A 22,017-nucleotide genomic window follows, 5' to 3' on the forward strand; every position below is an offset into this window, starting at 1 on the left:
AAACACCAGTTCAATTTTACAAATAAAAATCTGAAAAAATAGACGAGCACTTTATTTTGTGATAAAGATGTCAAACTACAGTTAATTACTTGCATTCCTGAACAAAAAATTCTGTTTTTTTTTAATGTTTGAGTGCATTTGCCTAATAAATAAAAATGCTTTTTTTTGTCGTACTAAAAAGGTTTTTGACAAATTTCTAAAATATTTGTGCTTTGTTTTAGTACAAAGGGTCTAATAAATTTGTTAATCCCTGTATAGACAAACCAAGGAGCTCGTGTTTACACAAATGCAGAACAAATAAGAAAAACAAAAAAGCGAGTCAGACCAGAGAGACTAAGCTGCTCTTTATGATCCCTCTGACAACAACCACTAAGCGGCTCTGACGGAAAAATGAACAAAGACAACAAAGGCTTACTGCTGTATTAAAGATTTGTACTGTATATATAAGATGGCTGTAGCCACTGTGACACGATCTGCTAGTTAGAAAAGCTTTTTTATTTTTTTAAATTCGAGCTACACTTTTTTCGCCATTGCCATTTGCCCTTCACACTATAAAACTGAAGGATGTTGGACACCAACAAGGACCATGACTTACAAAATAAACACGCTGTATTAACTAAGGCTGAGAACTGGTGATTGAGTCCATGAAGGCATCAGGGAATCATTTCTTGAGGTCACAAAAAGAGGGCGCTAAGAGGCATTTTCCTATAAACTTCTATAAAACTGGCAAACACCGAAATCGCCCCCTGCTGGTCATTAGAATAAATGTAGGTTTAGGGTATGCCCATCTTTTTAAAAAAAGTTTACAAAATCTTGTGGTAGTGGCGTCTCTGCAGCTTTAAGTGAAATGATAGTGACAACAATACAGACTCACTAACTTTTACAATCAGTTATACTTGGACACTCACTGACACACATTTTACAGCTGCCGTTCAAATATAAGAGAGCTTCTGTCAAAGTGTGACAAGAGTTAAATTCGTCTTTGTTCTCAGGACTGCTCGAGTAAGTCCTGGGTTCTGGGGACGCAGAGGACTGTTCACTTTCCCCCAGTTTCCATAATAAAAGGAACCCACACTGTAGTTTTTCCTCAGCAAAGTAAACCAAGCAGAGATCTTCTTTCCGTCGCACAGTGTGATGAATGAGTTTGGGAAAACAGATTTATGCCATCATATCAAAGTCATCCCGCTGCAAAAGAAACACAGTGATGAGCTTCAAGGCATCAGAATGAGGATTCAGTCCTGAAAACTGTCGATTTAAGTAACAGATAATCATTCATAACTGAAATATGTACATACAAACTCTGACAAATCACTCACCTCTTCATTGTAATTCATCACGTGCTGCTTGATCTTCGAGGAGTCCACCCACGTGACGAAATCTTCCATATTTCTTACATTTAAAAAAGTTACAGTAATAGTGTCAGCATTTTCACATGTGCAGTATAATGAAGCATCTGTGTCAAAGGCCCTCTGTGGTATGAAAGTGTTGGGAAAGATATTGTGAGAAGACTAAATACCCAGAGACCAACCTTGTGACTAGAAACGCTGGGTCTGTAACAATATCCGGGCCAACACGCACATCTGTGACTGAGTCAAGGACAACATTGAATCTGTTTTTAATCCTTGAATGAAGACAAATCTGAAGTGTTAAGCATAACAATTTACAGTAACACAGCAGTCAAGGATACGTCCTTGTTCGATGAAAGTAATTGCCGTCTTCAGGTTCTGAGCCATACGAAGATTCACCATGATGCTGGGCAGCCGCCTCCTGCAGGAATCACACAGATAGTATAACATAGAGGCTTGCATTTATACACAGCACTGTATAAAAGCCTCAAGCCACCTCTCATTTCTTTATATTTTGCTAGGAAGATGGGAAATACATGCAGAGATGTAATGAAACATGTCCAAACATGCATGGAAATACAGTATACAATAAACAGTCTGTACAATTCTAACAAGCTTGAAACTCAAAATTTGACCACCTTTATGCTTCAACATAGCTTTCTTGTCATTTCTTTAAGTAGTGTTCAGGAATATTTCTCCTTGCTTCTTGAAGAACATTCAAAGCTCTTCCTTGGATGTTCGCTGCCGTTTGTTCTGTTCTCTATCAAGATGATCACACACTGAGATCCAGACTCCGGGGAGGCCAATCAACGACTGATACTGTTGCATAGTGTGTTCTTCTATTCAGGTATGGATAGAAGCTTTGACTGACAAATGAAGCCATTGCCAATCACCTGTTTTCCAAGTGGTACTGCATGGTGGATCAAAATCTGATGGTAGTTTTCTGTGTTCATAATTCAATGAAATTTGACAAGATCCCCAACACCACTGGCTGAAATGTAGCCTCAAAGCCAGGAGTGACAAAAGTGCCTTTATGCTTGAACAGTTCATAAGTCAGTTTTAAGTGGCTTAACAAAACAAACAAACAAAAACAAAAACACATTGCTCTAAATATGATCAGGCACAAGGACTGGACTAAGAATGAGTGAAAAAGCAGCCAATGTCCAATAAGGAACTTTCAGAAAGCCTGTAGAACTTTGCACAAGATCAATTTAAAAATAACATGAAATTCTGGCGCCTCAGAAGCAAAATATAAAAAAATGAGGAGCACCTCCAGACTTTTCCACAGTACAGTACAATTTATGAGTTGAAGATAAAAACAAAAATGTACCTGCAGAATGAAGAAGCTGTGACTTTCTCTGTGAGGGACAAATTCTGTCTGGTGGGGATGAGACCAATGCTGTATCTGAGGTGAAGGAAGAAAAAGATTCTCAGTGTAATATCAACAAAGGTTTAGAAAACTATAAACAATACAGCAATCAAAATCAAATCTGCTCAAAACCAGACAGGAAACAAGCGCAGAGTTAAAAGATGTCAGCTTGAATGAACATTAAGAGGATTTTATCCATATTAAATAACTGTGTAATATCCAAAAACTTACAGTTTCTCCAGTAATCGATGTGTGCTCTGTGCTCTGAAGCCATCTTTCTCATCCAGGTCTCTGATTTTTCTGGCCAGGTCTCTGACATTCCGACTGAGCTTGTTGTACCTGAGGCACAGGAGGAAAAAAATGTTATAGTGTCTGTGTGATTTGTAAATATCAGCTGAAATACGGTATAAAAATGTGTTTATACGTCTATACAGTGTAAATAACCGATGCTAAAAGCTAGCTAGCAGCCACAGACTCACTTGGTGTAGTCCTCCCTTTTCTCGATGTGATACTTCCGCAACACCTTGACCTCGTGCAGGTTGTTGTCCACCTCCCAGTTGATGAAGTCGACCTTCTTCAACAACTTCTGTTCGTGATACTTTAATTTACGAACCATTTTCACAGCGTTTCACACAACCTCTGGTTTCAGGAGAAACAGGAAGCACGTGCTGTTATTTTTCTTCTTCGTCATCGAGAACTGAAGGTGGTGGCCGGCAACAGCGCCCCCACCCCCCAACCTCAGCTATCATCTGTGCTGCCGTGTTTTATTGTAAAAGAAACACCTCGTGGTTTTTTAAAATAATAATTTTTTAATACTAATGTAATAGTTTGCTTACTCCCAAATATCAAATGTGATTGGAAAGTCACTCTAGGTTATTATTATTATTAGAGTTATAGAAATAACAGTAATTAAAGAATAAATGTACTTATTTAGCAAATCTGTTTTAAAGCAAGTTCTTTCGATGTATGAATTTTTAAATTACTGATAACATCTGATTTATTTATTTATTTATTTTTTACAGCCCAGTAAATGTCAGCAGATAGCTTTTGAATCAGAGGGAGACTTGAAGTGCTTTAAGAAATATGGTGTAAAGCTGTGCATGTGAATATCGTTTTAGTGATTAGCCTTTGTTAGGGATATTTATTACATTTTATTATGTATATTTAAAAAATCTATTACATATGTTGAGGACAAAAGAGGGGCCTTTGGTGTGAAACTGTTCCCCCCCCCCCTCGGTGTATTCTTGTTTACTTTGTCATATTTCAGCAGGTGTCACCAAACTTCTAAACTGAGTCCTTCTCAGCTACACGTGGGTTCATTCATTGAGTGTAGCCTCCAGAGGAGGAGGCACCGCGTCTGCTATATGCGTGAAGACCAAAAGCGTACCTTAAATTACAGCTGAGACAGCTATGCTGACTGTTAGTTTAACGCCATGAGAGTCAATCTTTAGTAAAGAGAAAAGCGAGGACAGGACCATCAAGTGAGCGGGCGCCCACATCCTGTCATCTACGCCCTAAGCTGAGCTCCAGACCCACAGGTAAGTTTCACCGAGATAAGAATTTGCTGTTTAAAAAAAACTGTTAAACATCCAATTGTCTGTGAAGACATCTTTTGTGGCTAACTTTAACAGTGAACACCTTCTGTTTCCTTTTTATAAATCTGTGAAGATGCCTTCAGAGACACCGTGTTTCAATATCAGCAACATTTTGGGAACCATAACCAGCACATATGTCTTTAATTAAACAACAGGCATTCACTCACTCTAACTTTCACACCTTCCCTTCACATGTGGGTTTGCCCTTCAACAGATCCGCATCCTTACGAGTGTGATGTTTGCTCAGCTTAACTACCGCCAAACAAATACGTCAAAGTTTCTTGGTGATGGAGGTCAGCTCTGCTCCACGTCACTATATGTAATATTACTCCGTTTCTCAAGATATCAGCAGAGCAAAGCTCCACTTTAGACTTCATTTCTTCACACTGACTTGGAAGTTCTGCCAGTGCTGTGCTACCCTGTCCTGTTGTAGTGAATTCTCTGAAAATCTAAAAGCCCCCAAATGTGGCACAAAGTCTCCAAACACTGTCCCTTTGAGTCCGGTTTTATGCGCTTGAGCGGGAGTAGTGGGTTGGCAGTTTCGGAGTTCCCGTGTGCGTGCGGAGAGCGTTTGTTGCCTATCAGCTTCATAATCAAATACGCGGAATAACCGGTTTATGGGTCACTCTTCCTGGTGCTGTTGTCCGCCCGTCAGTCCCTGAAGTGGGAGCGAGTGCTGAAAGGAATGAAAAGTGTCCACTGTCTGTGCTTTTACGTGCTTTATTTTTTATGATTCTTGCTTCTCCCGTTCCCGGTGAACTCCGCTGTCTCTCCTTTCCCTATCCCGGCCCACTCATCAACCAATCAGCACTCAGACAGGCAAGCAGACGCATAGATCATTCGCATCCGTGCGTTTGGGATATTCGCTCCCCAAACGAAAAAGCGCACGTACGTCTTAAACTGATAATGTGTCTTGAAAAAGTTAAAAAGTGTAAACTGCTCAGTTTGTAACTCAATGCTGAGCTGATCCTGACTGTTGAGTGACAGCTTGATACTCACTGATACTCAATGAGATGCTCTCTATGGCAGAGAAGAGCTGTTCATAAACTCATTTCAAGGGGCTGGCAAAAGATTTCCTGTTCTCTAGTGTGAATCTGCGTGGGTTGTTGATAAGTCTGTGACAAATTAATGTTGATGTCTCATTATTCAGTTGCAGATAACTTTAAATATCAAATTATTTTACTGTAGGAAACGTGTTTCATTAATGAATTTGTATTTCTAAATAGTCTCATCTACTGTATATTTACCAGCTGTGATAGCAATGTTGGTCTTTTCACATTCCCAATCTGTATGTGTGCTAAAGTACTTAAAACCTCCTGGTGTACTTCCTGTTACAGTAGCTGTCACCAGGGTATCATGAGTTACGGGTACTCTGACATGTGTTTACAGTACTGTACAAAAGTCTTGAGTCACTGCCCATTTCTATACATTTTGCTTCCAAGGAACCAGAGTTTATTCTAACTTTTAAAGGAGCCTTGAACAGCAGACCTCCAGGTCTTTCAACATCCATCTTTTTATTTTCAGAGAAATTGGTTTGTTAAGTCACTTTACACTGACCTAAAATTGATTCAAGCATAAAGAGGCACCTAAGTTTAAGGATGAACCAGTGTTATATCTACACATAACAGATAACGTAGAAAAGAACCAACTTTAAATTGTATCTTTAGGCATCCCCTTTTAAGAAAAGTCAGCATTTTTAATTGAATCAGTGAAAAACACCACAAATAGCACAGTTTGACAGAAATAAAATAATATTTTTGTACCAATAAGGTGATTCCCAAATAACTATAAGCTGAAAACATGGGATATCTCAACATCGTGTACAGCGTGTTCTTAGAAAAATGTGAGGCGATCAAAAGGACAAAAGAAAAAGCATCTGCCCTGAAAAACTATCTACTGCAGATCATCAGTATCTGAGATTCATGTCCTTAAGAAATAGGAAAATCCAGCAAAGACCTCAAACAGGACCTGCAAGATGCATCTGGCCCTTCAGCTGATCCTACTGTTCACTGAAGCCTCATCAGTAAAATTTAAATATTTGGTTTAAATGATCATCAAGGAGGAGAAGGTCTGAAGACACTGTAAAGCTCTGTTGGGAGTCAAGCTAGTTAGAAGTGTACAAGCTCTCTTTTTGCCTTATATGCTGTATGTTCAGTTTGCATCTTTCAATAAATAGTTGGCCCTAGTTCCCATTTTCTATATAAAACACAAAAAATTAAGTGTGACTCAAGAATTTTGCACAGTACTGTAAGTCTGTCTGTGGGCAGAATTTCCAACTCCTCCAAACTGCAAAGCAAAATGCAATCAGAAAGATTTACAGGTGTGTAGTTTAGGTCAGAATAAAAGTGACGTCTGAAGGTTGGTAGGGTCTGAGTCACTCTTTGCCTCAGTCTCCAATTCTTTATCATTCCTTATGTATTTGTATTTATGTATTTATTGCCCTCCATATGAGATGTAGATACAACGTTACAAAGATAAGCGTGGTCCAGATCCATCGCAGGGGTAGCGCAGAGAGACAGATAACCATTCAAGCTGATATTCATGAAGCACCTAGAAAACATGCAAATTTAATTCAAAGAGGCTTGAGCCAACCAGCTGTTTCACAACCAGAACCTTCCAGCTGCTGTGAGCGACAGCGCTAACCACTGCACCACCAGCCAGCAGTTCAAAATTATTTGCATGTAGCAAAATGCCGGAAAGGTGAACTGTTCATGGTAATTACATTATAGTTTTTTCTAAGTCATTCAAGTATTCGTATTAAAATTAATATGACTTAGTAGAGAATAGTTTTCTTTATCTAGGTAAAAGTCTGGCTTTAAATTGGTTTGCATATAGAAATATAGCCTTTCTTTACATCTTTTAAACCTTGAGCAGTAACAGTGAGACATTTTTAAGGTTGTAATACTACTGATGTTACTAATTTGAATGTGACACGATCACATACTGTATACTGTCCATTTTCTTTTCATTCATATGTAGGTTAAGCCTGAGCATATTTACATCTGTAATATTCAGGCTGGCACAGTGCTGCAGTGGTTAGCATCGTCACCTCACAGCAACATGGTCCTGGGTTTGAATGCACCAGCTAGCTGGTGCTCTTTTGTGTGGAGTTTGCACACTCTCCCATGTCTGGGTGGGTTCTCTCCAGGTACTTCCTCCCACACTCTGACGACATGCATGTTAGCTTTACTAGCGACTCTAAAGTGGCCATAGATGTCATCGGGAGTGTGAAGAGGACCATCACTTAAGAAAGTGGATGGATGGACGTGAATAAGCAAGAACACAGATGACACTACCTAAAAAAAAAAAAGTTTGAAATATACTTGGAGAGAGTTGGCAGAGTGTGTCGGGTGTAGACGCTGCAGGCTGTAAGGAGGGCACTCACACACACACTGACGCACACAGAAACAGAGAGGGACTGTGCAGCCGTGCCCCTCTGCTAAGCAGAGCTCCTACATAAAGAGGTCACTGTGCTGAAAACATAGCACCTCCTTCTCTGCTGCCACTTCATGGCGTTCATCTTGGCTAGTTGTACATCCCTTTAAAAAAAAAAAAAGAAAAGAAGAATTTTTAAACTAAATCCCTGTTCAAATACAGCACATATAAATGCTTTACAGCACAACAGAGTCACAAGTTTGCTCTGACATTACTTTTGCTCGAGGTCCGTTTGTTTGAGATGATGTCATGAATCAGTAAGAACAAGAAGGAACTGCAAACTGTGTGTGAGTCAGATTCAGTGTGCGTAATTGTCTGAAGACAGTGGAGATACAGAGACCTCGCTGTTAACAGGGATTAACTAATAATCGTGCTGTGCAAACAGTCCACCTGAGCTGATCCCACACTTTCACCTTGTGAGAAAATGAGCACGATCCCTCAGTTCCTCCTACTACTTGAAGGTGGGCTGACTCTGTGAGTCTTAAAGTGACATCACTGCATACGTTTTTGCATGGGTTACATCTTTTAAAAGTTCTGCCCTCTGTTCGGAAGAGGGTTTTTAAATTTGGGGTCATGTGGGTGATGTGATAAAGGCAAGTGGACGATGCCTCAATTTGGAAATAAAAGATAAAAGAATGAGGACTGTTTTTCTTCAGACGTCCCAGATGCCAGAGTCAGGAGACGGGTTAGTAATTGTCTCATCACTGTCAGCTAAAGGTTCACAGGTGTATAAAATCCTTCCTAATTTTAACCGAATTATTTATTTAAATTTTAGTACTTTACAATTTGCTGTGCTTTTTCATCTTTGAGCCACAAACCTCTGACAAGTTTAGACGAGAAATGATTTGTATTTTTTTTTTATAAATGACACCTGTGACAGCTGCCATCAAATGTTATTAGAATTCTGGTGCGAGTGTGGATAAGTAGTGCACAGCTATGTCATTGGCCAGGGTAGATGGAGGCTATGGTTTTCCAGCTGGTCGCTTAACAGTTTCAGCAGTGGTTGACCGACACGTTCCTCTCCTGCACTAAATCTGCACTTGTCTTGCTGGAGGACAGATTTCCAATAACAAGACAAAGGAAAGGTGACAGCTGTTTCCAACATGTTCCCCATTACTTTTTATTGTTAGACTGTGTCTGTGAAGGACCAGTCACAGCCTGTTAATCCTCAGTCTCTTCCACTGTTGTCTCGTGCATTTCTGCAACTTATTAAGTGTTCGAGGCAGAAGTCAATTTCTAGCTCAAGGACACTGCAGCAGTCTTGCTCAGCGTGTAAGGACGCTCTCTGTGAGTCCTTATGTTTGTGTGAACAAGCTGAATGAACCTTTCAGTTCACTCTTCTTTTTTTCATTTTCTTCCTGTCCATCCTAAAAGGCTCCTTCACTGTCTCTCTGCAGAGTCAAACATTCCTCCACAATGGCGCTTTCCTCCAGTCTAAAATACGTGTCTCTGGGGGTTCTGGTGCTGCAAACCACCCTGCTGGTTCTCACCATGCGCTACTCCCGTACCCTGAAGGAGAACGGTCCTCGCTACCTCGCCTCCTCTGCCGTGGTGTCAGCTGAAGTGCTCAAGATTTTTACGTGCACTCTCCTCATCTTCAGTGAGAACAGTGAGTAAGGAGGAAAATCAGTTTTGGATCCTACTTGGGTAGAAAATCCTATATACCTGCTCCCCAGTCTTGTTAATAAACTTCAAAGGTTGAAAAGTACACCACATGATTTAGCAGGTTGCAGAACCACCTTTAACAGCACAAACTTGTTGCACTCGTTTTCTAAATTACTGACAGCGCTCTCTCTGTTTCTCTCAGATTTTAGCTTGAGGGCAATGTACGAGCTGCTGAACGAGGAGATTCTGAACAAGCCCATGGAGCTCGTGAAGCTGGCCGTTCCTGCAGGGATCTACACTCTGCAGAACAATCTGCTCTATGTTGCCCTGTCCAACCTGGACGCAGCCACCTATCAGGTTACATACAAATGAATGAATGTGCTTGTTCAAGCTCACTGAGTTTGTGTGCGTGAACTGGTTTCTTTATGGTTTCACTTGGCTGGTTTGTATTGGTGTACATTTCTGAATTCACGATGTACAGTGGATATCCTGGTAAATATTTACAGAAATCTATCTCATAAAATGATCTCTAAAACAACAGATGTCATCTGTTCTCATCTCATAAGGCTTGTTTGATTAATTTAAGTGGTACTAAAGCTATACCTTCTGCTATATTCTATAAATATTAAAGAGGAAAATGCTAGTTATTGAGTTTTAGAACACTGGAATAAAAATCAGAAAATATATAAAATATGTTTGTTTATATTTTATATAAACAAACATATTGTTATTTATAAAAAATGATATTTTTTATAAATAACATTTATAATTGGATGTGAATAAACTCTCTAGTGATCTAAAATAACAATAAACCAAAAAAACATACTTTGGAAAACAATTCAAACTGACTGAAGCTGTTTTGTGAACTTGGAAAATTAATTAAAAAAAATAATAAAGAAAATACAGATGACTAGCTGGTAAAAAAACAAAAGCCATGTTCACTTTTCTTCTTTGTCACAAAGTAACCATTTTCAAATGAACACCAAGATTTATACGTTCATGACATCCAGTTCCAGTTTCTGTCCTTTTTCACATATACTCAGTTCTTTAGATAAATGACTAACACAATAACATTTTTTAAGTAGAATTGTGAGACTGTTATTACTCTATATAGCAGATAGTACCCATTTGTCCTTGAGCGCTAAAAAACCTGAAGAAGAAAGTGAATAAGAGGCACTTGGGAACATTTAAGATCATCCTTTTAAAAGCGACTCATTGACAAAAAACCTTGCAAATGAAGCTGTCCCAATAGGAATGAAGCACAACAAGTTCCATGTATATTTCGGGAGTGCAAACACGTGTCCTCTTATCTATCACAGACAGGATTCTCAGAAATGGCGTGTCTCTTCCATTTTTAAAACAGATCTGTCCTGACCCCTGCACAGTGGGCTGCTGAATGAAAGGCATCAAAGTACAGATGAAGAATTAGAATACAGTAGATCTTCCAAAACAACGAGAAGTACCTGGAAAGAAGATTTCTGGATATGAATGCATTTTCTGTAACTGTGGCATTTCTATACTACCCATTATTGTGTGTTAAATAATAAATAAATAAAGTTTGCGTTTGTAACACTCTGAAAAACAGAGTTGCGATATGCTTTGAAGAGCACAATAAAAGATAGGAAAATATAATTGTAGCATGAAATATAATTGTGGACACAGTCGAAATGAAAAAGTAAGAGTGTAAATAACAAGAAAAATTAAAAATGGCAGAAAAGAAATCGAAAGCAACAGGATGTTATTTAAGAAAAAGAAGGAGCATAGGTAACAACTTAATCAACATTGATCAACTCTACTGTAACTCAGACTGTAGCCAGGCCAGCCTGTGGCTCAGATATAACAAGCGTCATATCAATTTTTATGTGCTTTAATGAGGATGGGAGTAATCCATCATTTATTAAAGCATCACTTGTGTTTTTGTGTCTAACAGGTCACGTACCAGTTGAAGATCCTCACCACAGCTCTGTTCTCTGTCTCCATGCTCGGGAAAAAGTTAGGCTGCTACCAGTGGCTCTCCCTGCTCTTCCTCATGGCCGGGGTCACTCTGGTGCAGGTAACAGCGCTCGCCGTCACCACAATTATGTTACATTTCTACCTTTCTAACGTTTTTTTGATTAAATGAGTCTCAGTGTATTCATGTGTTTTGATAAAAGCCTATGCCTTTGCACAAGCTCATCAGTGTTTCAACCTTCACAGTGGCCCGTCGAGTCTCTGGGTGACTCTGAACAGAATGTAATGTCTGCAAGCTCCCAGTTTGCTGGCCTGATGGCCGTGCTGATGGCCTGTGTGTCCAGTGGTTTTGCTGGAGTTTACTTTGAGAAGATCCTCAAAGAGACAAGCCAGAGTCTGTGGCTTCGTAATATACAGCTGGGTGAGTGGCTATACCTCCATTTATATGACAGGCTGAGCGAGGAATGTATGGTTCCTTACAAACAAAAGTTTTCTCAGGAAGTTATGCAGTTCCTGTGAAAAAGTACACCACTTGATTTAGCAGCTTGCAGAACCACCTTTAACAGCAAGAACTTGTAGCACTCGTTTTCAAAATGACTTTATCAGTCTCTCACATTGTTGTAGAGGAATTTTCACTCTGTCTTACTGTGAGTTCAAACCTCAATGAACTCACAGCTCCCGCAGCACTTCAGGCAGGTTGAGGTCTGGACTTCTTTTATTTTTCAGCTGTTCTGCTGTAGATTTGCTGCTGTGCTAGGGATCATTTAGCTGTCAGACAGATGGGGTTGCATTTGACTCTAGAATACTGTGGTATGTAGAGGAGTTCATGGTCAGCCTAATGACTACGATGTATCCAATAATAACATGACTCTAAATAAAACTAAAGAGAGACTATTATAAGAACTTTTGAAATTTAGTGCAAAATTAAATAAGAGCTGTATGCATGAAAAATGGTGCAACATGGAAGACTTCTCTGTATCTAATTTAACATCATTCAACTGTTGAAATTCAGTCAGGGAAAATCTCATTTTATACCAGGGGTTTCTACAGAGTTCGGACAGCATTACGTTTACAAGCATCAGGCTCCATTGGTAACTTAAGGTGCTAACAGAAGGACATGTTCAGCAATAACAATAAATAACTGGGTCATGTTTAAACACTGCGCTAATCTTTAACCTTTGTTGTGCTTGTACAAAGGTATATATATATATATATATATATATATATATATGTGTACATATATATATATATATATATATATATATATATATATATATATATATATATATATATATATATATATATATATATATATATATATATATATACATATATATAAATAAAACTGTTCAGACTGATTTGGTGATTTGGCAAATGAAACTGTTCTTGGTATATGGATGTGAGTTTCTTGGGATATTTTGTTCTATGTGTATAACAATAAACATTGAACAGAGGAGGTGGACGTTCAAGGTGAGTTTATGGACTGGATATTGATAAAACTTGATGGCATCTTAGGACTGCAGTCTGCTTTAAGACAGCATGGCTATGGCTCATTTCCTTTTGTTCTTCTTGCCTTATATTGCTCCTTAGTTAAAACACCACCTTTGTCTTATTTGTCCCAGCAAGGACCTGATCTCTATCACTTTCTCTTGTCTCTTTCAGGTTTGTTCAGCTTTGTGTTTGGCTTGATAGGTATGATGGCGTATGATGGCAAAAGCGTGAAGCAGGCGGGGATTTTCCAGGGATACAACATTATTACCTGCATAGTTGTCGTCTTACAGGTTGCGCCATCGTGTTTCACTACAGTACATCATTTGACTTCCATGAGTTTTATGGCAGTATTTGTGGAGTTGTTCATGCCTGCCTTTGTGTTGTTTGTATGTCTTCAGGCTCTCGGCGGGCTGATCGTGGCTGTAGTCATTAAATATGCTGACAACATCCTCAAAGGATTTGCCACCTCTCTATCAATCATAGTGTCTACACTCATTTCGTATTTCCTGTTGAAGGACTTTAATCCCACAAGGTAAACACAAGCGCGCTTATGCACAATAAAAAAAAAAATTAATTTGCTAACAGTTTATCAGTGGAAAACATGATATTCTTGAGGGGTTTTTTTTTTTTTTTTTAGATCTAGCAGCTTTACTACAGGCTGAAATACATTTAGGTCCTTAAGTTTCTGACAAAGAAACTTTTTTTGTAATTTTCCCTTTTGCCTCCACCACAGTCTATTTTACAGAAAACAATCATGATTTAAAATCCACTGTGGTGGTGTAACGAGGCGTACTATTCAAAACTATCATTATCCAAAAACTTGTGGACCTACCTGTGTGTCAGCAACTGACACTGATTATCAGGAAACCAGTTAAAACAGAATCCAGGTGTCTTTTAACAGTCACCTGACTGCGCTGACCACCTTGACATTTGTGGATTTTCATCAGGTTTTGTGTTGATTAAAAAATAGTTCTTCATCACAAACTCCAGTTTAGCATTTTTGGTTTTAACTAATAAAATCTACCTTATTTTAATACTAATCAGCAAGTCTTTGCTTCCAAACATGTTAAACTGTGCAGTGAAAAGTTTTTGCCACCTTCCTGATTTTGTTTTTTGCATATTTGTTAAATTTAGATGTTTCAGATCATCAAATGAATTTTAGAATTAGAAAAGATAAGCCAAGTAAATAACTGGGTTAGTTATTAAAACGTAATAAGTTGTTGTGCCGCCTTCGGCAGAAGCAATCTGCAAGGACTGCATGACACGGTGATGCTGCATAAGCCGAGAAACCTTGAGCTTCAGGGCATAAACTCATGGCCGGAGATTCTTCTTCAGGATTTTATGGTACAGAGCAGAATTCATGGTTCCATCAAGTATAGCAAGTTGTCCAATTCCTGAAGCAGAAAAACAGCTCCCGAATATCACCACCACCATGTTTGACTGCTGGTATGAAATTCTTTTAGGAGATGCTGTGTAACAGCATGTAACAGGAATGAAAGCTTCCAAGAAGTTCACCTTTCGTCTCGTCAGTCCAGAGAATATTTTCTAAAAAGTCTTGGGAGTCGTCAAGATGTTTTTTGGTAAATGTGAGATGAGTCTTTGTGTTCTTTTGGTCAGCACGGTTTTTGCCTTAGACTCTCACACTGATGCTATTTTTGCACAGTCTCTTTTATGTTGTTTACTTGTGGACTGACTTTAAGTCAGACAAGTTAGGCCTGCAGTTCTTTAGACCAGGGGTAGGCTACTCCGGGCCTCAAGTGCCGGTGTCCTGCAAGTTTTAGATGTGTCCTTGATCCAACACAGCTGATTTAAATGGCTAAATTACCCCCTCAACATGTCTTGAAGTTCTCCAGAGGCCTGGTAATGAACTAATCATTAAAACCTGCAGGTCACCGGCACTTGAGGCCTGGAGTTGTCTACCTCTGCTTTAGATGGTCTTCTAGGTTCATTTGTGACCGTTGATCATCTTGGAGTAATTTTGGTAGGATAGCTGCTGCTGAGAAGATTCACCACTGTTGCAAGTTTTCTCCATTTGTGGATAATGACTCTCACCGTGGTTCGCTGAAGTTCTAAAGCCTTAGAAATGGCTTTGTAACCCCTTTCCAGACTAATAGATATCAATGACTTTGCTTCTCACCATGCTTTTTGAGATCTTTTAGCCTACTTCACTTCGCCACCCAGCTTCTGTTTAAGGGATTTCTCAATTCAGTGGGTCTGGCAGTAATCAGGCCTGCGTGTGACTACTGAACATGTCAGCTTTCCAAAAACAATGTGGAAAATCAGAATTAAGTCAAGTCATAACATAACAAGAAAGAAATCCTGAAGAGGGCAACCACTGTTTCACTGCACTGTAGTAAACTTGCTATCTTCTAATCAGCAGCAATGTTTTTGAAAGGCACTGACATCAAAATCTTGGCAAAGCTCCACACAGAACTAGTATAGACAGTTGATAACTGTCATACACACAAGTTGCCTCAAGTGTTGTGCTCCCAACTTAATGCATTTTCTTTTTCTCTGTGTCTCTCAGCGTATTTTTTCTAGGTGCAGTACTGGTTATTGCTGCCACATTTCTTTACGGCTATGAGCAGAAACCTGCCAGCAGCAGCACCAACAAAGTGTAATCAGAGACTTGCGTGAATTGTGGCTCTACGAACTGTGACCAGGAATTTGCCACATGAACAATTTCATTACAGAAAAAGTAAAGACAAGTTACTGGTAAATACAGTCTTTTGGAAGTGGGCTTTCTCTGAAAAAGTGCACAATGGATGATAGCAGCGACTCATGTGAAAGCTATTGTTTTGAGCATGTCAGGTAAACTTAACAGCACAGAAAAGCAAACAGTGTAAGGCGAACAGGAGGAGATCATAAGCAAACCTTATCCTTGCTGGCAAAATAATTTGAAACTAGTTAATGTGTGTCAGTATTAGAACTGTGACGTTCCACCTGAGGAAGTACAGGTGCTACATTTAAGCTTTGGGTTGCTAAAGAATTGTAATTTTAAAATGATCACGTCTTTTGAAGAAGTGGCACATAATTTTAGTGCAAATGGAAAGTCCAGCCATCCATTCGCTTCCGCTTATCCTTTTCAGGGTTGCGGGGGCAAATGGAATGTGTTTCTTTAGATATCAGCAGAGAAGTTTTGAAAACGCACAACAGCATATTGCACTTACTAGATCCCCACAAGCACCTGCTAAAATAATAATAACAAAGGAGCGCGTCGTATCAGATTTTTATAATCTGTCTGGATCCTCCACCACATTGCAAAGGTGCTCTATTGGACTGAGGTCTGGTGAGTGTGGAGGCTGTTTGAGTACAGCGAGCTGTCATGTTCAAAAAACCAGTTTGACATGATTTGCGCTTCATGATAGGGTTGATTATCCTGTTGGAAGCATCAGAAGATGGGTCATAAAGGGACAGACAGGTTTAGCAACAATACTCAGGGCTGTCATACACACAAGTGCTTGTGTTGTGCTTAAAGCGTGCCAGGAAAATACCTCTAAAACTATCATGTATTAACTGTAACCTCAGTTTCTTAGCAGATAGCAGGTTCGATGTGTTATGCATTCAGAGATGCTCTTCTCCCTACCTTGATTGTAACAAGTGTTTATTCGAGTCGCTGTTGTCTTCCTGTCACTTCAAAGCAGTCTGATCATTCTCCTCTGAACTCAACAAGGCATTTTCACTACTGTGCACAGTTTTTTACCTGTTTGGATCATTCTTTATGAACTGTAGAGATAGTTGTGTGTAAAAATAGACCAGCAGTTTCTGAATTACTCAGACCAGCCTCTTCAAAGTCAATGAAATCACCTTTCTTCCACATTCTGACACTCAGTTTTCAGCAGCTCATCCTGACTATGTCTACATGTCCTAATGTGCAGAGTTGCTGCGATGTGATTGGATGATCATAGATATCCAATGAGCAGTCTGACAGGTGTACCTAATGAAGTTGCCGCTGAGTGTACGCTTAAGATGGGTTACATTTAACATATTCCAGACACTGCCAAACACGGTATGCAGAAAACTGACTTCATCTTTTTTGTTTGTTTTTTTGTTTCATACAGAACAACATAGATATGGCAAACAATAAAGAACCTCATAAACCAGATGTTACATGCTGGATAAGACAGATAACGTCTTCGTTCAGAAACAAACCATCAAACAAAAGCATATACTGTAAATCACAAAGAAAAAACATTTGGGCACTTTGGGACCTTTCGTAAACTTTCTATAAGTCAGTCATTTAGTCTGTTTAAATAACCAGTTCTAGCCATCCATGTGGTGTTCAGTTTGTCATATGTTTTGAAAGGGCAAAAACATTTTTATTTCCTATACTTGAACATTTTTTCTGAAAGGGCAAAAGAGCTGTTTGCATTATCAGTACGAGGAGCTTGTGTGGTTTTTGTTTGTGTGTGTTTTCTTTCTTTGACATTAGTGGGCGGGGAGGTTTTCTAAGTAATAATAAAAACATTGTTTGGGAACGAAAGAACTGCGCATTCATGAGATAAGAAATACTGTGTATTCATTTACAAAGCAAACGGGAGGCGAATCCTTGACAGCACTTCCATCTAGTGGTGGAAGGAGGAGTAAACTTGCTGCAAAGAGGAGGGGTTACCTCTGTCCACAGATGCTGAATGTCCTTTTTTCCCTTTTTTAAAAAAAATAAGAGATGAGATTTCACATAAAACTGAAACGACTGCTTTGACCTTGCTACTCACAGTCTGAACATGTATATCAAAAGCGCTCATTTTAGGGTTATTTAAATTCAGAAAAACAAAAAGAAAAGCTCTTTATGTAACAACAAATGAATAAATTAAACTCTTTTTTTATGCTGAAACAACCAGCGCTGCTTTGATCTCATCTTACATCAAAGTCTACCTGCGTGTGTGTGTGTGTGTGTGTGAGCGCCCCCACACATACACTCTCTCTAATCCTCGCACACAGATGTCGGCACACCCATGAATATTTTGAACAGTTCTTTTCGTTTTCTTTCTTTTTCTTTTTTTTCAGTTCCAGTTGCAGTGCAGTCAGGAAAACCAAACCGGTCTCTATAGCAACAGATGGCTGAATGAGCCGAGGTGCTGTGACAAATGAAGATACACTAAATTAATATGACCTATTTTAACCTCTGTGTACTTTTTAATTGGTAGCAACAATCATTTTTATTCAACATTGATCCCAGCAGATAAAAGCAGCATAAAATAAGATGGGAGGGCGTTGGTGGGAGAACTCATTTAGCCTATTTTCCTGTTAATTTTGCAGTGTTTCCAGCAGTTTTATTCCAGACACAGACAATGTTTGCATAGTTGTGGATCTCAGAAAGGATTTGTGACTTCAGTATGGCCCTAGCCTGCGTGTATGAGGTGTGCAGCCAGGGGAGAAAAGAGAGCGGGCATATGGGAAGGTGAGGCGTGAACCTGGAGAGAAGCACAGATGGAAGATGAGTCATGTGACTTGTGCAGAGTGGCAGGCAGGGACCTGGACGGAGGCCCAGGACGGGCCGTGGCCACGACGCAGTGACGCTCTTCATCTGCGTGTTTATCTGCAGAAATCTGCCGGGCAAATAATCAGTATGACGTCACAGAAGCAGCGCTGGCACGGATCCAAATAAAACCCTTTTTTAAAATGGTGTCTGGCTTAGTTTCACACCGGTATAACCATCACGGGTACATTTCTATTCCCTGGATTGTAGTGCAACATCAAATGTAGCCTCTGGACAGTTTGGCCTCGCTCCACCTGTGATATATGTGCCGACTGCTATCGCCTTCTTGTTTCAAATCTGTTGTCCGGCACTGCTCCAAGTCATTTACGCTGCACTTATTGAACGCATAGCTGACATTATTTATTTAAGGTATCAACAGATCTGGCTCATCCCTCTGACAAATCTGACACCCATCCAAAAACAAAACAAAAAACAAAACAGCATCAGCTGCACAACTGAGGCAAGAAACTATGCTGGGTGCGTATGTTTGGTGTATTAGCAGAACTCAAGTGAAAACTACAGCAGGCTGCTTTTTTTCTCTTCTCCCAGACTTTTATGCCAAGTGGGTGCTGTTGTTACAATCTGGTCGATGTACGAGTTTATTCTTCACCTAAAAAGATTTGTATAATACTTTGTCTCTTTTAAATGATCTGAATACATCCTTTAATACTGAGATTGCTGAAGGCCTTTGTTGGCACTGATGAGGTTTACCAGCCCTCTGTATTTTTTTTTCTTTTTGGCTGACTTTTCAATCAAAATGTCTTCAGGTAACAAGTTATACAAAACAAATGCTATTCGAAAGTTCTCCAAGGACAGGTTTTTTTTGTGTGTTCCTCTCATTCTCATGCAATAGGGTCTACATAAGGATGCAGGATGCAGTTCTTGTTGTGGTCTAATACCTCTGCGATACATCTAAAAACAGCTTTTCCTTCTCAGCTAAAAGGCAGGCATAACTCTATATTCCAGTCCAAAGCATGTGAGGGGGTTCAAACAAGCTTTGATGCAGCTCCAGGTCCTTGACAAATAGTTTGCTGTGGACTTCTTGTGCTACGTCAGATCCCAGATGTAATATCCGTACCGGCTAATTGCGATAGTCCATTTGAATCATTCAGGAAGAAGAAGCCACGGAGGGGTGGAGGGGGGGGCGACCATCGGGCTTCGTAATTCGATTACTTTCCTATCCATTTACACCCCCCTCCACTTCTTTTTTTTTCCAAAAGGGAACAATCATATTTTTGTGTGTGCAAACATTTCACTCTCTTATTTTGGCGGTATGACGACGAGCGGCGCCCCTCTCCGCGGCCTCCACATTAGCACTTGGGCATCGTTGGCGTTCGGCCTCCCCAGCGCGTTGGGAGGGATGGGTTCCTGGTAGTTGAGGATGTGCGGTTGTTCCTGGTAGGGGCGGCCCACCAACGAGGCCCGAGAGCCCAGCGGCATGTCTGGATCCACGGCGATATCCACCCGCATCCGCCACCGCACCGTCTGCAACACTATACGCTCCTGGAAGAGGAGACAGAGCCATCGTGTTAATATGGTCGATGTGGTTGCTGATGATCATTTAAGACCAAGCTGCTGACACAAAACTAAAACAGCCGTGCTTTCCTCGTGTTCTTTAATAAAATATCTCTTTCAAAAGACAACACATCCTGATTCACATGTTGTGCTGGACTGATGCCGCTGCTACATCAGGAGAGTTGAAGGTAATGATGAGATATTTTGTAACTTTACACCAGACTGGGAAAGTGCAGGAGAAAGTGATTACATCATAGCCAGGCAGTGTGAAATGGGAGAGTGGTTTCTGAAGATATACGGCTGTTTTTCTCCCCCCCCCTCCCCTCTTATCGTGATGTGGGAACAAAGGCGGGATCGCTGTGTTTCGGGCCTACCTTCGTGACAGAGTTCATGGCCACCAACCAGGTGATGAAACTCTGGTCCCTGGTGATGTGGGTCAGCATGGGTGTGTTGCTGTTGCTGATGGGGACAGCCCAGGTCACACTGGGGTAGAAGTTGTCGTTCATGCTGACCGTCAGACGGGACGGTTTGGATGTAGGGCCGGTGAGGGTGACCGTCTCTGTGGTGTTGCCGTACCAGGGGTAGCTGACACCATCCGAGTCACTGATGGCCTTGACCCGACCCTCTCGCAGTTCTGGTAACTCCCAGCTGGACCTGCAGCAGCGGACGAAGGAGGACACAGAGAAGCAGAGGATGAGAGACTATGTTTTTGTGTGTGTGTGTGTGTGTGTGTGTGTGTGTGTGTGTGTGTGTGTGTGTGTGTGTGTGTGTGGCAGTGCCAGGTCCAGGGTTTTGGTCTAGATGTGTCTGTGTGTGAGAGAATCACGTGCCCACCCTAGAGGCCCACAGTAAGCAAGAAAAGTTTGATGGCATCTTCTACACACTTACATGCCAATATCGCCATAGGTATTGTAGAACTCCATCTGGGTGCAAGCTTGGATCCAGCCCACCACCCAGGTTTCGTTGCGGGGCACTGGTGGCATCACGACTCCCGCTGAGGCCCTGAAGTAAGGCGTCTTGTAGCGGAGCACAATCGGTGAGTTCTCCTCAATGATGGTAGGACACTGGTCAATAGAGGCGGACACCTCATACACTACAATGTTCTCCCGTCTGATGCGGGGCTTGCATGCGATGCTCTGAATACAGCCCATAGTGCAGGCGACAAGCAGAATGAGCAAAGCCAGAGAAGACGGGAGCCGATGATACCTGGCCAGTATGCACATCAGTCCCCTCAGGGTTCCACCCTTGCCTCAAGAGCAGATCTAATCCTTTAATTGCACATAATCACTGATTGGATAAAGGAAGAAAGGGGTGAGAAGAAGAAGAAAAAAAGCTAGGGGAATAAGCAACAGTCACCATTGATGAAAAATGAAAACTTCCACCATAATATCTTCAGGATGATATGGAGGTGAGACAGCAGTGCTGACTTGGGGGGAAGTATCGCAGATCTTCGGAGCCTCCTCCCCCCGGTCTGCCTGCTGACTGCCGCACTGCCCTTGGCGCTCGTCCCCAGAAACTGCAATCCGGCCTCCCCTGGGCTGCTGCTGCTGCCTCTCCGCCGAGCGTCCGCAGGCTCCTGTGTTCCCCGTCGAGTCCGCACGTCCGGCCGCACGTCGGTGCCCCTTGATCCTGCTGCTCTGCTCCCGGCTCTGCGCTGTCATGTCAAGTGGCGACAGGGCAGCCAGGTGCGTCAGAGGAGGAGGGGGTCTGGATGCCTTTTGTTTGCTCGGCTTTTCCCGTACTAGCCCTACATTCGCGAGGCGCCCTCACAAGCCAAAATCGGGGGTCCTCATCACTTTAAGCCCGCCATGAAAAGGAAGCTTCACCAAAAAACGAGCGAGGGCGATATCTTACGAAAGCGAGCCACCGGGGCCGCAGAGGGTTATTTTAATGTTTCTCTTTTTTCCCTTTCCTCGCAGCGAGTTTCCATTCTTGGGGATGCATGAATGGTGCAATATGAATGGAGGCAGCGAGGCGGCATAAACGTGCAGGGGGTGAAACAGCGACTATACCGTCAGGCTATCTATCTCGTTGTTGCCGCTCAGCCTCACGGGCCGGAGAGCATCCTCTTCCCGCGGAGGGTCGAGTTGTTCGGTTTCGAGGTGCTGATGCTGTGTGGAGGTAGAGGAGGGAGGGGCGTCACCCGACCTCTGCATTGAAAAAAAAATAACAAGTGCACGCGGGCGTGTCTACGAGCATGCGTCACGCCAGAGTGGAGCGCCATTGGTGGAT

At 41.2% G+C, this 22,017-nt stretch overlaps 3 protein-coding genes across 3 annotated transcripts; 1 reads left to right on the forward strand and 2 right to left on the reverse strand.

Moving 5' to 3' along the window:
- Positions 1-74: 74 nt before the first annotated feature.
- Positions 75-3,394, reverse strand: imp3 (IMP U3 small nucleolar ribonucleoprotein 3). Its single transcript, XM_063461920.1, has 7 exons — positions 3,195-3,394; positions 2,947-3,054; positions 2,677-2,751; positions 1,688-1,767; positions 1,529-1,580; positions 1,317-1,389; positions 75-1,185 (listed from the first exon to the last, which is right to left on the reverse strand). The coding sequence occupies exons 1-7, from the start codon at positions 3,329-3,331 to the stop codon at positions 1,159-1,161; spliced, it is 552 nt and encodes a 183-aa protein (XP_063317990.1). The 5' UTR covers positions 3,332-3,394; the 3' UTR covers positions 75-1,158.
- Positions 3,395-4,240: 846 nt separating this feature from the next.
- Positions 4,241-15,425, forward strand: slc35a3b (solute carrier family 35 member A3b). Its single transcript, XM_063462476.2, has 8 exons — positions 4,241-4,253; positions 9,143-9,354; positions 9,553-9,707; positions 11,281-11,403; positions 11,547-11,721; positions 12,963-13,081; positions 13,190-13,323; positions 15,319-15,425. Exons 2-8 carry the CDS (start codon positions 9,162-9,164, stop codon positions 15,410-15,412), a joined length of 993 nt encoding a protein of 330 aa, XP_063318546.2. The 5' UTR covers positions 4,241-4,253; positions 9,143-9,161; the 3' UTR covers positions 15,413-15,425.
- A 616-nt stretch (positions 15,426-16,041) lies between these two features.
- On the reverse strand, positions 16,042-21,966 carry fam78ba (family with sequence similarity 78 member Ba). The gene is made up of 3 exons (XM_063461829.1): positions 20,674-21,966; positions 20,160-20,439; positions 16,042-19,773 (listed from the first exon to the last, which is right to left on the reverse strand). The coding sequence occupies exons 1-3, from the start codon at positions 21,006-21,008 to the stop codon at positions 19,531-19,533; spliced, it is 858 nt and encodes a 285-aa protein (XP_063317899.1). The 5' UTR covers positions 21,009-21,966; the 3' UTR covers positions 16,042-19,530.
- Positions 21,967-22,017: the final 51 nt, after the last annotated feature.

This window comes from Pelmatolapia mariae, linkage group LG18, assembly GCF_036321145.2.
Source record: "Pelmatolapia mariae isolate MD_Pm_ZW linkage group LG18, Pm_UMD_F_2, whole genome shotgun sequence".
NCBI classification, from domain to species: Eukaryota; Metazoa; Chordata; class Actinopteri; order Cichliformes; family Cichlidae; genus Pelmatolapia; species Pelmatolapia mariae.